The 16,790-nt window shown below is 41.1% G+C and overlaps 1 protein-coding gene across 2 annotated transcripts in view; it reads left to right on the forward strand.

The window, feature by feature from the left end:
* The window catches only part of SYNPR (synaptoporin), a 322,200-nt gene that overhangs the window by 296,233 nt on the left and 9,177 nt on the right, over positions 1 to 16,790 (forward strand). For both annotated transcript variants that reach the window (XM_056524521.1, XM_056524522.1), the window contains one exon: positions 5,368 to 5,559. In XM_056524521.1, coding sequence (XP_056380496.1) covers positions 5,368 to 5,559 — 192 coding nt within the window. The remainder of the gene's footprint in view (positions 1 to 5,367; positions 5,560 to 16,790) is intronic.

Consider the following 16,790-nt stretch of genomic DNA (forward strand, 5'->3'; position numbering starts at 1 on the left):
AGGCAGGTAAGGGCCCTCCCGGTGTCCGGTCAGCTGTTCGGGATTTCACCGCGGCGGTCCCGAACAGCCCGACTGAGCAGCCGGGTCACTTTCACTTTCACTTTAGAAGCGGCGGTCAGCTTTGACCGCCACTTCTAAAGGGTTAATACCGCACATCGCCGCGATCGGCGATGTGTGGTATTAGCCGCGGGTCCCGGCCGTTGATGAGCGCCGGGACCGACGCGATATGATGCGGGATCGCGGCGCGATCCCGCTTCATATCGCGGGAGCCGGCGCAGGACATAAATATACGTCCTGCATCGTTAAGGGGTTAAAGTGTACCTGTCGCCAACAAAAACATTTGATATAATGTAGATAATACCATCATATGTATACTTGTAATCAGTGGCGTTGCTAGGGTTGGTGTCACCCGGTGCGGTAGAAAATGGTGTCACCCCCATACCTCCCCCCTGCCCCCAATAAGTTTTTAGCCTGTTGTGACAGACACCACTGTTGTAGCGCATTGTGAGAAATTCCAGTATAATAATCAGATATACCAGTTGCCACAGAATGGGAAAGTGTTAAAGAAGTTTTCACCATTTAAATATACAGCTCCCACAATTACTTAAAGGGGTACTCCACTGGAAAACATTTACTTTTATATCAACTGGTGCCAGAAAGTTAAACAGATTTTTAAATTACTTCTATTTAAAATCTTAATACTTACAGTACTTATAAGCTGGTGTATGCTCCACAGGAAGTTGTGTAGTTCTTTCCAATCTGACCACAGTGCTATTTGCTGACACCTCTGTCCATGTCAGGAACTGTCCAGAGCAGGATAGGTTTGCTATGGGGATTTGCTCCTACTATGGACAGTTCTTGACATGGACAGAGGTGTCAGCACAGAGCACTGTGGTCAGACAGAAAAGAAATTAAAAAAGAAAATAACTTCCTGTGAATCGCTTATACAGCAGCTAATAAGTACTGGAAGGATTAAGATTTTTAAATAGAAGTAATTTACAAATCTGTTTAACTTTGTAGCACCAGTTGATTAAAAAAAATTTTTCCAGTAGAGTACCCCTGTGAGCAGTGGTGAGGTTATGCTGGGAGTTGTAGTTTCACTTACCATAACTGTAGAACTGACAAGCGACTACAGCTCTGATAGGACATAGTGAGGAGAATGTACAATGATATCAGTGACTACAGGTGACGTCTTCTCTATAGTGAGGAGAATGTACAATGATATCAGTGACTACAGGTGACGTCTTCTCTATAGTGAGGAGAATACACAATGATATCAGTGACTACAGGTGACGTCTTCTCTATAGTGAGGAGAATACACAATGATATCAGTGATTACAGGTGACGTCTTCTCTATAGTGAGGAGAATACACAATGATATCAGTGACTACAGGTGACGTCTTCTCTATAGTCTTCACTTATCTAATTCAGATGGTACATACCGCCTGGTCCAGCTAAATCTTCTGTCTGTAGAATGTGACGCCCAGACGTCTCCTCACTATGTCAGCGCATTCTCATCCTCTATATGAAAACAATTATTATTATAAACCTGCCAGACACTGTATCCTCTAAATATAATACTACTATACACTATACTCTTTGATTATAAACCTTCCATACACCGTACCCACTGAATATAATAATACCACACACTGTACATTCTGAATATAATACCAACACATATTGTACCCTCTGAATATAAATCTGCCGCATACTGTACCCCTGAATATAATACCATCACATACTGTACCCTCTGAATATAAATCTGCCACATACTGTACCCCTGAATATAATACTATCACATACTGTACCCTCTGAATAAAATACCAACACATACTGTACACTCTGAATATATTACTACCACCCACTGCGCCCTCTGAATATAATACTTAGAGATGAGCAAACTACAGTAAATTCAACTCGTCACAAACTTCTCGGCTCTGCAGTTGATGGCTTTTCCTGCATAAATTAGTTCAGCTTTCAGGTGCTCCCGTGGGCTGGAAAAGGTGGATATTGTCCTAGGAGAATCTTTCCTATGAATGTATCCACCTTTTCCAGCCCACCGGAGCACCTGAAGGCTGAACTAATTTACGCAGGATAAGTCATCAACTGCTGAGCCGAGAAGTTCGTGACGAATCAAATTTACTGTAAGTTCGCTCATCTCTAATAATACTACCACAAACTGCACCCTCTGAATATAATACTACCACCCACTGTGCCCTCTGAATATAATACTACCACAAACTGCGCCCTCTGAATATAACGTTGCCATACAGTGCACCCTCTGAATATAATACCACAACCGCAGTAACACCCCTCAACATCCATTAGCTGATGCTATTACCACGGGAGGGGGGTATTGGTGGTGTTGCTAGTGGATGATCGGGGTGCTACTACTGGGGGGGGGGGTGTTGCTGAAGGATGATGAGGGTGCTACTGGCCATCCCCCCTGGCAGTATCACCCCCATCATCCATCGGCAGGATCATCCTCCTGGCAGGAGCACCGCCATCATCCACCATCAGGATCTGCTGATGGAGGTGCTGCTGCTGGGGGGGGGTAGTTGCTGGCGGATGATGAGGGTGCTACTGCCAGGGGGGGGGGAGCATTAGGTAGGCAGCAGTTCCCCCACATTAGGTAGGTAGCAGTTTCCCCACATTAGGTAGCATCTTTTCCCCACATTAGGCAGCATAGATTCCCCACATTTGGTACCAGTTTCCCCACATTAAGTAGGTACCAGTTACCCCACATTAGGTAGCAATTTCCCCACATTAGGTAGCACAGATTCCCCACGTTAGGTAGCAGTTTCCCCACATTCGGTAGCACAGATTTCCCACATTAGCTAGCATAGACTCCCCACATTAGGTAGCATAGACTCCGCACATTAGGTAGCATAGACTCCCCACATTAGGTAGCATAGACTCCCCACATTAGGCCGCAGGTTCCCCACAATGCGTCAAAGTCTCCCCACACACACACACACAAAAAAAACACATACAACACAGAGAGACACACACACAAACACACACAGTCAGAGAGACACACACTCCCTCACAGACAGACACACAGAGTCACACAGTCACACAGAGTCACACAAACACACAGTCACACACAGAGTCACACAAATACACAGAGTCACACACACACACACAGAGTCACACACACAAACATAGATAGAGACAGACACACACACTCACCCATCCAGCGCAGCGATCCTTCTCACCGGGCGCAATGCGAGTGACGTAACTGACGTCCCCCTGCGCGGCCATGCGGTGTGACGTCAGGCCGGCGCAGACGTGGGAGCGGAGGCCGGGCACAGTACTGGTGAAGGTGAGGGGGGGGGGCGTGATGACGGACGGGCGCACTGAAAGGGGGGGGGGGGCTTGCTAACGGAGGGGCGCACCGCACACACAGCACAGGGGGGGGTGCTGACGGATGGGAGGCCGGTCGGGCACATAGGGGGGTGTCAGTGTAGCTGGGGAGGGGGTGTGGGTGCTGCGGAGCGTCTTGTGTCACCCCCATTAGGTTGGTGTCACCCGGTGCGGGCCGCACCCCCCCGCACCCGGGTCGCAACGCCACTGCTTGTAATATACATTGATTAAAAATGTATATATTTTTGGGTAAAAAAATGCTGTCCCTGCAGCTATTGCCTGTGTGTCTCTATGAGAAGTCCAAATATAGGAAGTGAGGGCAGGACAAGTATGGCTCTGTGCAGGCTCCTGGCTTGTCAATCAGCCTGCTCTGTGAGCCGGGAACATGTCATAGAGTCTCAGTGTACAGAGCCCTGCTTGTCCTCAGTGCATAGAGCCCTGCTTGTCCACCCTTACTTCCTGTATTTGGACTCCTCATAGAGACACACATGCAATAGCTGTAGGGACAAAAATATACACATTTTTTAACCAATGTATATTACAAATATACATATAATGGTATTATCTACATTATATAAAAACTTTTTGTTCACAACAGGTAGACTTTAAACAAAAACCCCTACCCTTGCAAATGGGGGTGGGTCAGCGTTAATTTATCTATCCTATGTTTGTAGTTGACATATAAACAACATGTGTACCAAGTTTTATCGAAATATCTTTAGCTGCTTGGAAGTAATGCTGGAACATACATACATACACACAATAGATTTTGAGAGATGGGATGAACAAAAAAAAAACAGCACTCCTGATTATTTTTTTGGACAATTTTATTGGGAATATAAATTCATCTGGCAGGACCTTATAGGCATGTACAGTAGGCAGATCTGGGGGCATGATAGTGCACAATAGGGTGAGAGAGGCAGCTCCCTCCATCTGTCTGATCACTTAGATGCCACAGTCTGCATTGACCCTGACATCTAAACAAGGAAAAAAGAGGCACAGTGTGGGGACGTATAATAGTCCTTAGAACAATGTTGCAAAACTACAACTCCAAGTATGCCCGGACAGTCAAAGGCTGTCCTGACATGCTCGGGGTTGTAGTTTTGCAACATCTGGAGGCACACTGGTGCTAAGTTCCCAAAGACCTGACCAACAGTCCACGATTGCTTGGGAAAGACTTCTAAGTAGAGTTGAAACGGTCCGGTCACTGGATGGGTCACTGGCAAGTCAAGGATCGGTGTTACCTCCTAACCAAACTATTGGACTGGGGTGTTGGCTGTATAATATAGCTGGTACCTGCAAGTTATGGTGCATAGTGTTAGGCACGAATATTCGCAGTTCAAATTTTTATCGCGAATATTGCAAATTCGCGAATTCGTGAATATTGCGAATATATTCGCTATATATTCGAAATTGCGAATATTAGTTTTTCCGCATATGCGCATATTTGCATATTTGAATATTCGCATATGCGAATATTTGCATATGTTAATATTCGCATATTCCTTCTTTTCCCTTGTGGGCCAATTAGAATGATGCAAATACACTTGTCAGAGGTTATCAACAACATCCCTAGCAACCAATAGTAAAGTTGCCCACCGCCTCACTGTTTTCTTCCTCGAATGCGCGAATATGCAAATATTCACATATGCGAATATAACGAATACACGAAATTCGCGAATATAGGACGAATATTCGTCTATATATTCGCGAAATATCGCGAATTCGAATATGGCCAATGCCGCTCATCACTAATGTGCACAGATCCTTTTTCTGCTCCATTATTGTGCTTTTGTGTCAACGTGCAAGAACTATTCACAAAATGAATTGCAAATCCAGCTCAGCTACATCTATGTACCATCCGTACGTGATCTTATCACTTGCTGCAAATCATTGCAAAATGACAATGTTTTATCTGTAGTACTTTACAGGATTGCATGTAATTCTATGGAATACTTTGCCCTCAATATGTTTTTTTTTTACCTTTGTTCTCCCCAGGATTTCATTGTTACTGTGGTGTTCTCATTCATGTGGCTGGTCAGCTCATCTGCCTGGGCTAAAGGACTCTCAGATGTTAAGGTGGCGACAGACCCCGATGAGGTTCTGTTACTGATATCTGCTTGTAAACAGCCTTCCAACAAGTGTATGGCGCTGCGCAGTCCTGTCATGTCAAGTCTGAATACATCAGTGGTAAGTTGGTTTCACATGACATGAGGGCTGGGAAGGATGCTGCCGGCTTTGTTTCTTAAAGGGATACTCCGGTGGAATTATTATTATTATTATTTTTTTTTTTTTATGAACTGGTACCAGAAAGGTAAACAGATTTGTAAATTACTTCTATTAAAAAATCTTAATCCTTTTAGTACTTTTTAGCAGCTGTATGCTACAGAGGAAATCCTTTACTTTTTGAATTTCTTTTTTGTGTTGTCCACAGTGCTCTCTGCTGACACCACTGTCCAGAGTAGCATAGGTTTACTATGGGGATTTTCTCCAGCTCTGGACAGTTCCTGATGCAGGCCTCAGGTGTCAGCAGAGAGCACTGTGGACAACACAATTTTTTTTTTATAAAAATAAAGAATTTCCTCTGTAGCATACAGCTGCTAAAAAGTACTGAAAGTACTGAAATATTTTTTAATAGAAATAATTTACAAATCTGTTTAACTTTCTGGCACCAGTTAATTAAAAAAAAAAGTTTTCCACCGGAGCACCCCTTTAAAACCCAACAATGCAGACATGCTCTGAGAGACATTGGGACCTGTGCATACACATTCTAGAAATTTTAAAGGGATATTCCAGGAAAAAACTTTTTTATATATATCAACTGGCTCCAGAAAGTTAAACAGATTTGTAAATTACTTCTATTAAAAAATCTTAATCCTTTCAGTACTCATGAGCTTCTGGAGTTCTGTCTAAATCCTCTCTGATGACACCTGTCTCGGGAAACGCCCAGTTTAGAAGAGGTTTGCTATGGGGATTTGCTTCTAAACTGGGTGTTTCCCAAGACAGGTGTCATAAGAGCGGATTTAGACAGAAAAAAACAACCTTAACTTCAGAAGCTCATAAGTACTGAAAGGATTAAGATTTTTTAATAGAAGTAATTTACAAATCTCTTTAACTTTCTGGAGCCAGTTTCTGGAGCCTGGAATACCCCTTTAAGGTCAAATAAAATAATGAGATGTTTGTAAATTTGGTACCAGGAAAAAAAATCGGAACTGAGGAATATATTACTATACTACACATCCAACAAAACTGACAAAGAAAATATATGTTACAATATTCACACAATGCATGTCAAAGGAAATTTCCCATTGACCTGTCTAGTAATAATTTTGGTATAAACATTAAAACTACCTAGTGATTATACAGAGATAAATGGCACTACATATATTCTACTTGTCCATTTTTACAGAATCGGTCTGTCATACAGTGGTTCCAAATATTGATTTACTGGCATTCAGTGTTCCCCTTCTCTTTATTTTACAGTGTATATAATATGTTTTGTACCCCAGCTGCTGCCGAGCCTTATAATACACACCTCAGACTGACTCTTTAGTTGCTGCATAACAAAATAAAACCAACAAAAACAATGAGGCCAAATATGGAAAAAATTCATATACTTTATTGAAAGAACAATAAAAACTTATGTTAAAAAATTACATAACAATAATGGATCGGTGGTCATGCAACACACACTGCAAAAGAATGATGAGAATGTCCCGTACGACTAAACAGAATGTACAAAATACAAAAGGTCTCATTCAAAATGGTGGCGTACCATATGGAATATGTCAATATGCAAATACATAACATGTATAAGAAATGAGACTATGAGAAACAAGAATCGAATACAAAGAAAGGAAGGGCAGGGTAAACAAAGAATGGAAAAAGCAAACAAATTTTGGTCATGCACCCTATCCTGGGACAGCTCACCTACCCCGAACGCGTTTTCGCTTGCCGCTTCGTCAGGGGGCGTGTCGCCCCCTGACGAAGCGGCAAGCGAAAACGCGTCCATTATTGTTATGTAATTTTTTTACATAAGTTTTTATTGTTCTTTCAATAAAGTATATGAATTTTTTCCATATTTGGCCTCATTGTTTTTGGTGAGAGTATGTTATAGTGGCCCATGGTACTATTACTTAGTTAGTTTGGCTAACAAAATAAAACCAACCTCAGATACTACGGACATCATGATATACACATTGGCTATTGCAAAACACTATGATATACACATCAGCTGCTGTTGATGCAGAACATACACACCTCAGCTGCTGCAGAACATCATTAGACATCTCAGCTGCTGCTGAACAAAATAATACACACCTCGGATGCTGCAAAACATCATAATATACTCATCAGATCAGTATTTTCCAACCAGGATGCCCCCAGCTGTTGCAAAACTACAACTCCCCGCATGCCCGGACAGCCTTTGGCTGTCCGGGCATGCTGGGAGTTGTAGTTTTGCAACAGCTGGAGGCTCCCTGGTTGGGAAACACTGCATCAGATACTGCAGAACATCTTGGTCCACACCTACGCTGTTGCAGAACTTCAAAATACAAACCACAGCTGCTGTAGAACATTATGATACACACCTCAGCTGTTGCAGAACATCATAATACACACCATAATATAATACACATAATACAGACCTCACCGGCTATAGAACATCATAATACACGCCACAGAGGCTGCAGGCCATCATAATATATCATCAACGGTAAAACCTTAGCTGCTTAAGAACATCACAACAGACACCTCGGATGCCGAATAACATCTTAAAGGGGTACTCCGGCCCTGAGACATCTTATCCCCTATCCAAAGGATAGGGGATAAGATGTCTCACCGCGGGGTCCCGCTGCTGAGGACCCCCGCAATCTTGTTTTCACCACCCACCTGTTTGAGCTGCACGTCGCGGTGCCAGCTCACAAACAGCCGGGTGGCGACCACGGGGCCGGAGTAGTAGTGGTCGCCACCTGGCTGTTTGTGAGCTGGCACCGCGGCGTGCAGCTCAAACAGGTGGGTGGTGAAAACAAGATTGCGGGGGTCCCAAGCGGCGGGACCCCCGTGGTGAGACATCTTATCCCCTTGTCTCAGGGCCAGAGTACCCCTTTAGGGCTAAGTTTCCACTTGGCTTTTTTTTTGACAGTTTTCAGAAAACTGCCACTTCAGTTTTTGAGCCAAGGTCAGAAGTGGATCCATAAGGCTGGAATTCCACTTGTTTTTTTGGGGAAAAAAAAACGGCAAGAAAAACGCCAATTCTGCCGCATGGCGTTTTTTCAGCCAAAAAAACGCTGCAGCCAGATGTTAGCTGTAAATCAATGAGAAATCGCAAAATTATTTTTCCACTTGGCGTTTTTCAGTTTGGCAGCTTTTTTTTTTATCCTTTTGGTGTTTTTTCACTCTTTTTTAGCATTTATCAGCTCCTTGGCGGTTTTGCAAAATCGCAGCACGTTGAGCCTATGGCGTTTTTTTCCCCTGAAATTCTGGTGTTTTTCTCCCATTGAAGTCTATGGGAGTGAAAAAACGCCATGTGGGTTTTAACTTTGGCTTTTTTCAGGCGGTTTGTATTCTCTTTTGGACTTTAGCGATCCCAAAAACCTTTTTTAATAAAACTTCGTAGGGTTCCGTTAAGAATTTTTTTTAAAGATACAGTAGTGATGGAAAAAATTGTATTTAACAAAATTTTTCTTTTTTATACCCAAATTTTTATAAATTTTTAAGATATAAATAAATGAAGATCAATTTATGTGGGCGGGCAGGGCACTAAAAGTATAGCCGACAATAATAAAAATGTAGTGTGTGTGTGTTTTTCAAATTATTTTTCTTTATTTTTTAGGTGGTACTACTATTCCCAGCATGAAACACACTGTTCCATGATGGGAGTAGTAGCACCTGTACTAATTAACAGATCGCCACGGGTCTGTTGCAATTCTTCTGTATAATGTATAGATGCGGTCGGACGCTCTTCTTTGATCCCCTGCACTGAGGTATATATACACCTATTCATATTTCCCGCAGAGAGCTGCGATTGGCCAGATGGTTCCAGCCAATCACAACTCTTTGTGGGAAATATGAATAGGTGTATATATACATCAGGGCAGGGGACCATAGAAGAGCGGCCGGCTGCATCTATACATTATACAGGAGTATCACAGCAGGTGTCAGGAGTGACATCCGCTATGATCTTTCCTTAACTGCAGGTACTACTGCTCCCAACAAGAAGCGCACTCTGCTCAATGCTGAGCGCTGTAGTACCTGCATTAATAGACAGATCTAAACAGGTGTCAGAAGCAGAGCGTGCTCCATGATGGGAGTAGTAGTACCTGCAGTTAAGGACAGATCACAGTGGGCATCACTCCTGATGATTGTCCTTTCTATTGCAGAGATGTGGAGCGGTATTCTCCTGCGCTCTGCATCTCTGCACCATACTCCGGCCGGCCAGTGAAATGAATAGAAAGAACATCACTCATTCATATTTCCCGCTGAGAGCTGTGATTGGCTGCAACCATCCGGCCAATCCCCACTCTGGGCGAAAAATATGAATGAGTGATGTGAATTTCTATTCACATCACTGGCCAGAGTACAGAGAAGAGATATGCGAGTGCTGTATAGAGCCACTCCGCATCTCTGCTATATAATGGACGATTGCATCGGGTGTCAGAACTGACACCCAGGGTGATATGTCTCTTAGTACAGGTACTACTACTCCCATCATGGAACAGTCTGTTCCATGCTGGGAGTAGTAGTACTACCTAAAAAATGTAGGAAAAAATAGAGAAAAAAAAGCGAAACACACATACACATTTCATTAAAAATTATTTAAAAGTTCCTTATAAAAAATAAAAATTTCCTTCAATAAATTTTTGCCCATCCCTACTGTATCCTTAATTTTTTTTTTTTTTGGTACCCAACACATTTTGAAAAAAAACACCAAAGGGGCCAAAAATGCAATTTCAACTTAAATGCAAAAACGCCAGAAAAAAACACAGGAAATTGCACGTTTTCAGGGAAAAAAACACTGGTGAAAAAACCAAGTGGAATTCCAGCCTAAGGGAGGAGAAGTGTAAGTCCTTCCTTTATATGTCCTATTCCTTCTGAATACACTTCTGGCTTTGGCTCAAAAACTGCAGTGGCAGCATTCCAAAAACTTTGGAAGCTTTGCCTAATACACACCTCAGAAGCTGTAGCACCATAAGACCCCTCAACTGCTGCAGAGCATTATCATATACACCACAGCTGCTGCAGCACATCATAATACAAAGATTTGACCTTCTTAGTGACCTGTAATTTTGTTATAATTTACGCTAAGGATGCATTTGCTATATTTGATATATACAATATGTATAGCGAATAGCATTTACGTATTCTCCCATAGGATGACATGGCAGTAGCCTGGTCCTTTTAGTAAAAAAAAATGTCTTATATATAATATGATGGCCAACGTGTTCAGCTGTGGCTCTTGTCTCTGCATTAGACAAGCTGAGGTCTTCCTTTTGCTGCCTTTATTTATGTATCAGTATCTGTTCTATTCATTCCTTACAACCTTTCTTTAGCTCTAGTTCTTTTATATTCATTATAAAATCCATCAATGTGCAATACTACTGAGATACTTTCTGAATGTTAGGTCTGGGCGTTCCCAGTTTTGACTATGTTTCTACATACACCAACAATGTCCAATAAGTGCCTAAACTGTGAAAGTGTGCAGGGATACACCCTCTTTAGAGAGCACCTTTGGCATCTTCCATGACCTTTAGCTGTTAGCATCCATGTCTAGCCAATGCTTCAGCAACTCTGCTAGCTTTCTTCTTATATATAACTTTTACCCTATTAACCCTTTCAGGACTGAGCGTTTTTCCAGTTTTGCACTTCAGTTTTTTCCTTCTTACCTTTTAAAAATCATAACCCTTTCAATTTTGCACCTACGGACCCATATGATGGCTTGTTCTTTGCGCCATCAATTACGGTATACTTTGTAATGACATCAGTCATTTTACCCAAAAATCTACGGCAAAACCAAAAAATATATTTGGCCGACATTTATCATTGTCTTTAGACAGTTTTTTGTGACAAAAGGCACAAAAAGGCGCCAGCAGGGTTTATTTGCGCCTTTTTTGCACCTACACATTTCTGCTGATTTTGAGTTGCAATCCACTGATTTAGAGTTGCAATCCACTGATTTTGGCAATACACATGGTATAGAAGGGATTTATGAACTGCGCCTCTCTGTAAAAAGGCGTAAAAAAGGCGCAAAGCCACTGAAAAGTCTCTAAAACTACACCATCCCAGACCTGGCGTAGCTTTTTAGTGTATGTGAAGAGAGAAATTTGAGAAAATGTGACCTGCACAAAATGTATCAAATGTTCTGTGAACATTTAATAAATTTGGTTCTCCTACACATTACCAGCACACAAAAAAAAAGATGTAAAAAAAATGCTTCACTTACACCTACAATGATAAATGTGGGCTTCAAATATATGTGGGACAAAATTGAAAAAAACAAACAAACACCATTTTGTAACTTTTGGGGCTTCCATTTCTACACAGTGCATTTTTTTTGTAGCAATGACACCTTGTCTTTATTCTGTAATTCCTCAAGATTAAAAATATACCCTACTTATACAGGTTTGATTTTGTTTTACTTCTGAAAAAAATCATACTACATGCATGAAAATTAATACGTTTAAAAATTTCCTCTTCTGACCCCTATAACTTTTTTCTTTTTCCGCATACAGGGCTGTATGATGGCTCATTTTTTGCACCGGGATCTGAAGTTTTTTTTTCTTGGTACCATTTTTGTTTTGATCAGACTTTTTGATTGCTTTTTTTATGGTATAAAAAGTGACCAAAAATATGCTATTTTGGACTTTAATTTTTTTTTTTACGTGTACGCCATTCACCGTACAGTTTAATTACTGATATATTTTTATATTTTTGACATTTATGCACGCGGGGACACCACATATGTTTATATTTATTTTTATTTACATAATTTTTTTTATTGGAAAAGGGGGGTTATCCAAACTTTTATTAGGGAAGGGGTTAAGTCACATTTATGAACTTTTTTTAATACTTTTTTTTGCAACGTTATAACCCCCATAGGGGACTATAACATGCAGTACATTGATTGCAGACACTGATCAATGCTATGCCATAGCATACCATTGATCAGTTGTAATGTCTGCCTTGGTTATGTTCAGACACGGCCATTGGCTTTAGGTTGTGTCTGAACAGTTTGATGTTTCCTGGTTAGGGAATAGTTAAAGCTTTTATCCTTTCATCCAATGGCTGTGCGGGTGTGTATAGATATCTCTAGCTCAGTCTAGGTTCTGGGCTGGTGATTGACATGCTGCTATGAAATTGTTAGTGCAACACTCCTTGTCTGTTTGTGCTTAATGCTACTATTTCTGCCTTAGCATGCACTTTGTATTTATTTCTGAGATGTTCTGGGTTTTTAGCCATGGTTATATAGCATGCTCATAGTAGATTTTTATCTGTGTTTGATTAGTCGGTTTTTAGGATTAGTATGTCCTTTCTGCTAAGTAGATGTTCATACTGTGTGTTTTCTTGTATCCGTTTTCTGAGTTTTTATACAAGTCATCCATATCTCCATGCTCCATGATGTACTCTGGGAGATTGAGTTTTAGAATCAAGACATTCCTGTGTTACTGGAGGTTTTCTGGGGGGATTGAGTTTGTATTTCTGTTTTTTCCAGGAGTCTATGCTGAGACTCATCCGTTTCCCAGTCTTGTGATCTGGACCTAATCTGTTTGTTAGTTATCTGTGTCCAGTGTAAATAGTGTTCTATATTTATATCCTGTTTGGTTGATCTGATCTTTAGAGTTTGTAAGTACATGCACTGATCATAGAGTTCATAATCACTGAATTAGTGTTTCCTCTGTGCTTTACCATTGGTCTATAGTGTCCTCTGTGCTTACTCACTGATCTGAAACTGTGGTGATCTCCAACTTGATGGTCTATGGGCTGTCAAGTGGATGGTCAGCATTGGTTGGTTGCCAGTAGAGAGGCGTGCACCTAAGCACTTTTCTCACAGTGTGAACTGAGCTTTGATGACTGTCAACTTGACATAGGGTTGCCCCCTCTCTTGAAAAAAAAAATACCAGCCATGCTAATTTGCATAATTAACCCCTTAAGGACCCGGGCTTTTTCCGTTTTTTCATTTTCAATTTTTCCTCCTTAACTTTAAAAAATCATAACTCTTAAAAATTTTCACCTAAAATTATATATAATGGCTTAATTTTTGCATCACTAATTCTACTTTGTAATGACATTAGTCATTTTACCCAAAAATCTACGGTGAAATGGAAAAAAAATCAATGTGCGACAAAATTGATGAAAAAACACTATTTTGTAAGTTTTGGGGGCTTCTGTTTTTACGCAGTACATTTTTTGTCAAACATGATACCTTATCTTTATTCTGTAGGTCCATACGGTTAAAATGATACCCTACTTGTATACGTTTGAATTTGTATCACTTCCGAAAAAAATCATGAATACATGCAGGAAAATTTATACGTTTAAAATGGTCATCTTTTGACCCCTATAACTTTTTTATTTTTCTGTGTTCAGGGCGCTTTGAGGACTCATTTTTTGCGCCGTCAAGTTTTTAGCGGTACCAATTTTGTTCTGATCAGACTTTTTGATCACTTTTTATTCACTTTTTTGTGGTATAAAAAGTGATCAAAAATGCGCTATTTTGGACTTTGGAATTTTTTTGCGCGTACGCCATTGAACGAGCGGTTTAAAAAGCCGTATATTTTTATAATTCGGACATTTCCGCATGCGGCGATACCACATATGTTTATTTTTATTATTATTTACATAATGTTTTTTTTATTTTTGGAAATGCCGGGTGATTCAAACTTTTATTAGGGGAAGGGATAATTGAAAGGGTTAATGATTTTTTTACACTTTTCTTATGCAATATTATAGCTCCCATAAGGGGCTATAACATTGCATTAACTGATCTTTTACACTGATTGATCCATCTCCATAGGAATGGATCAATCAGTGTTTTCGGCGATTGAATGCTCAAGCCTGGATCTCAGGCTTGAAGCATTCATTCGGCGATCGGACAGCACAGGAGAAGGTAAGAAGACCTCCTCCTGTGCTACAGCTGTTCGGGATGCCGCGATTATACCGCGGCGATCCCGAACAGCTCCCTGAGCTAACCGGCACATTTTACTTTCGTTTTTAGCCGCTCGGCTCAGCTTTGAGCGTTGAGCGATCAATACCGCGCGCTATTAGAGGCGGGTCCCGGCTTCACTATGGCGCCGGGCCCGCCGCGATATGATGCGGGGTCACCGTGTGACCCCGCGTTATATCGCAGGATCGGGACCCAGGACGTACCCATACGTCCTGGGTCCTTAAGAGGTTAATTATATGTATATTAATTATATATGCGTGACATCACAGGATACACATATGGGGGGAAAGTTTTGCCCTGTTCTGACCCCTACAACTTTTTTATTTCTCCTTATATCGGCCTGTATGAGGGCTCATTTTTTTGTTCCCCGATCTGTAGTTTTTAATAGTTTGGTTAAATAGTTTTAACCATTTTAGTTTTGATCTGGCTTTTTGATTGCTATTTATTTATTTTTTTTAATTCGGGAGTCGCAGTTAGTTACTAACTACAACTCCCTAGCATGCCCTGATACAGCCTGTGGCTCAAGAGCTGCCCGGCACGAAAACTACAACTCCCAGCATGTTGGACTATATAGTAGTATATATTGTATAAGTCAATGTTTCCCAACCAGGGGTGCCTTTAGCTGTTGCAAAACTACAACTCCCAGCATGCCTGGACAGCCTTTGGCTGTCCGGGCATGCTGGGGGCTGTCGTTTTGCAACAGCTGGAGGCGCTCTGGTTGGGAAATACCGGTATAGTATATGGTGCAACATTCCAAGCATTGGAGGATTGGTTGGATAAATACTGGCCATTGCATTGGCTGTATTTTATATGTAAAAATACTGGCAGGGTGGTCAAAATACCAGCTGTGCCGGTAAAATACCGTCCAGGTGGCAGCCCTAACTTGACAGTCCATAGAATACAGCAATGTCTATAAGCCATAAAGGAGGGGATCACCACTGTTTTGATATCAACAGATGTGTGCACCAAAGCACTCTTTCCATTGAGAACTGAGTGGTGGTAACAGTAAATAGTCAACTGAGTAGCCATTATTAGATTAAACCAGTTGTCTCCAAACTGTGGACCTCCAGATGTTGCAAAACTACACCTCCCAAATGTATGCTAGGAGTTGTAAATTTGCAACGTCTGGTGGGCGACAGTTTGGAGACAACCCATTACTAAAAACCTGGGAGAGGGCTAAAAGAGGAAAAAGGAAAGTGCAGGAATTACTAGAACACAATGTTTTGGAAGAAGCCACAGGTCATATTTTAGAGGCTCAAACCCCAGGAAGGCAATGTTTCACTTTAGTTCTAGGTAACTGTATCTAAGAACTTTCATGGGGTAAAAAAAACAGTAGTCAATTGTATTCAGTATTTTAACCAACAATAGGGAAGTTCTCCTGACCAGCAAGGAGAGGAGAGCACAATAAATCACACGGTGTCAAGGTTACCTAATTACAATCCCCCCAGAACACACACAGTCTTGAAATTTAATCTACAAAGCATTTAAGATTACATTTCCTTGTGACACTCAATAATTTGAATATAAATGCCACACGTGTGACAGATGTACCAGGGAGATGAATAATATATGAGGAAGTCACTCACATCTTCATTTATCACCAAATTCAATTTTAACTTGAAAGGTGACACTGCACATAGTCTCCGTGGGATGCCACAAAGCTGATAAATGCTGTATTTTATTGGGGCAATATCTTGCGGAGATAAAACGGTCTAGGGCAGTGGGAGCAAAAATGGCAGCACCAAGTAATGATCCATAATGTACATCTGCAGGTTCTTTTATTAAAGGGTCATTAGTATAGGACTGCACTATAGTATACTGTAGAACTTACCCTATAGAATAGTTTATGGTTTCATGTGCCATGCCTTTGCCAACCTAATTCTATTACATCATGAAATAATGGTCTTTCTCTAACCTTTTCCCATCTGCAGAAAAACAAGAATTAGTTTATTATCTGGGGCCCAGTCCATTTTGTATTAGCTCAATTCAGGTTGTAGAAGTCGAGGAAGAATAATAGAAGAAGCATTATGAGTCAGAAAGCCATTATCTCATACACTTTGTATTTCACCATGTCCTATAGGCAGGAAAAGAACTAATCACATGTTATTCCTTATGTATGGGTCTAGCTAGATATACTTTATCAAGTCAAAAGCCCTAGAACTCAATGACCAGTTATTTTTATGTAGCAAAATGGAAAGAAAATGCAGGCAGCTTGGATGAGTAAATGACACAGAGCCTAAATGTAATTGATAGATTGGTA

Source organism: Hyla sarda, chromosome 6 (genome assembly GCF_029499605.1).
Source record: "Hyla sarda isolate aHylSar1 chromosome 6, aHylSar1.hap1, whole genome shotgun sequence".
Lineage (NCBI taxonomy): Eukaryota > Metazoa > Chordata > Amphibia > Anura > Hylidae > Hyla > Hyla sarda.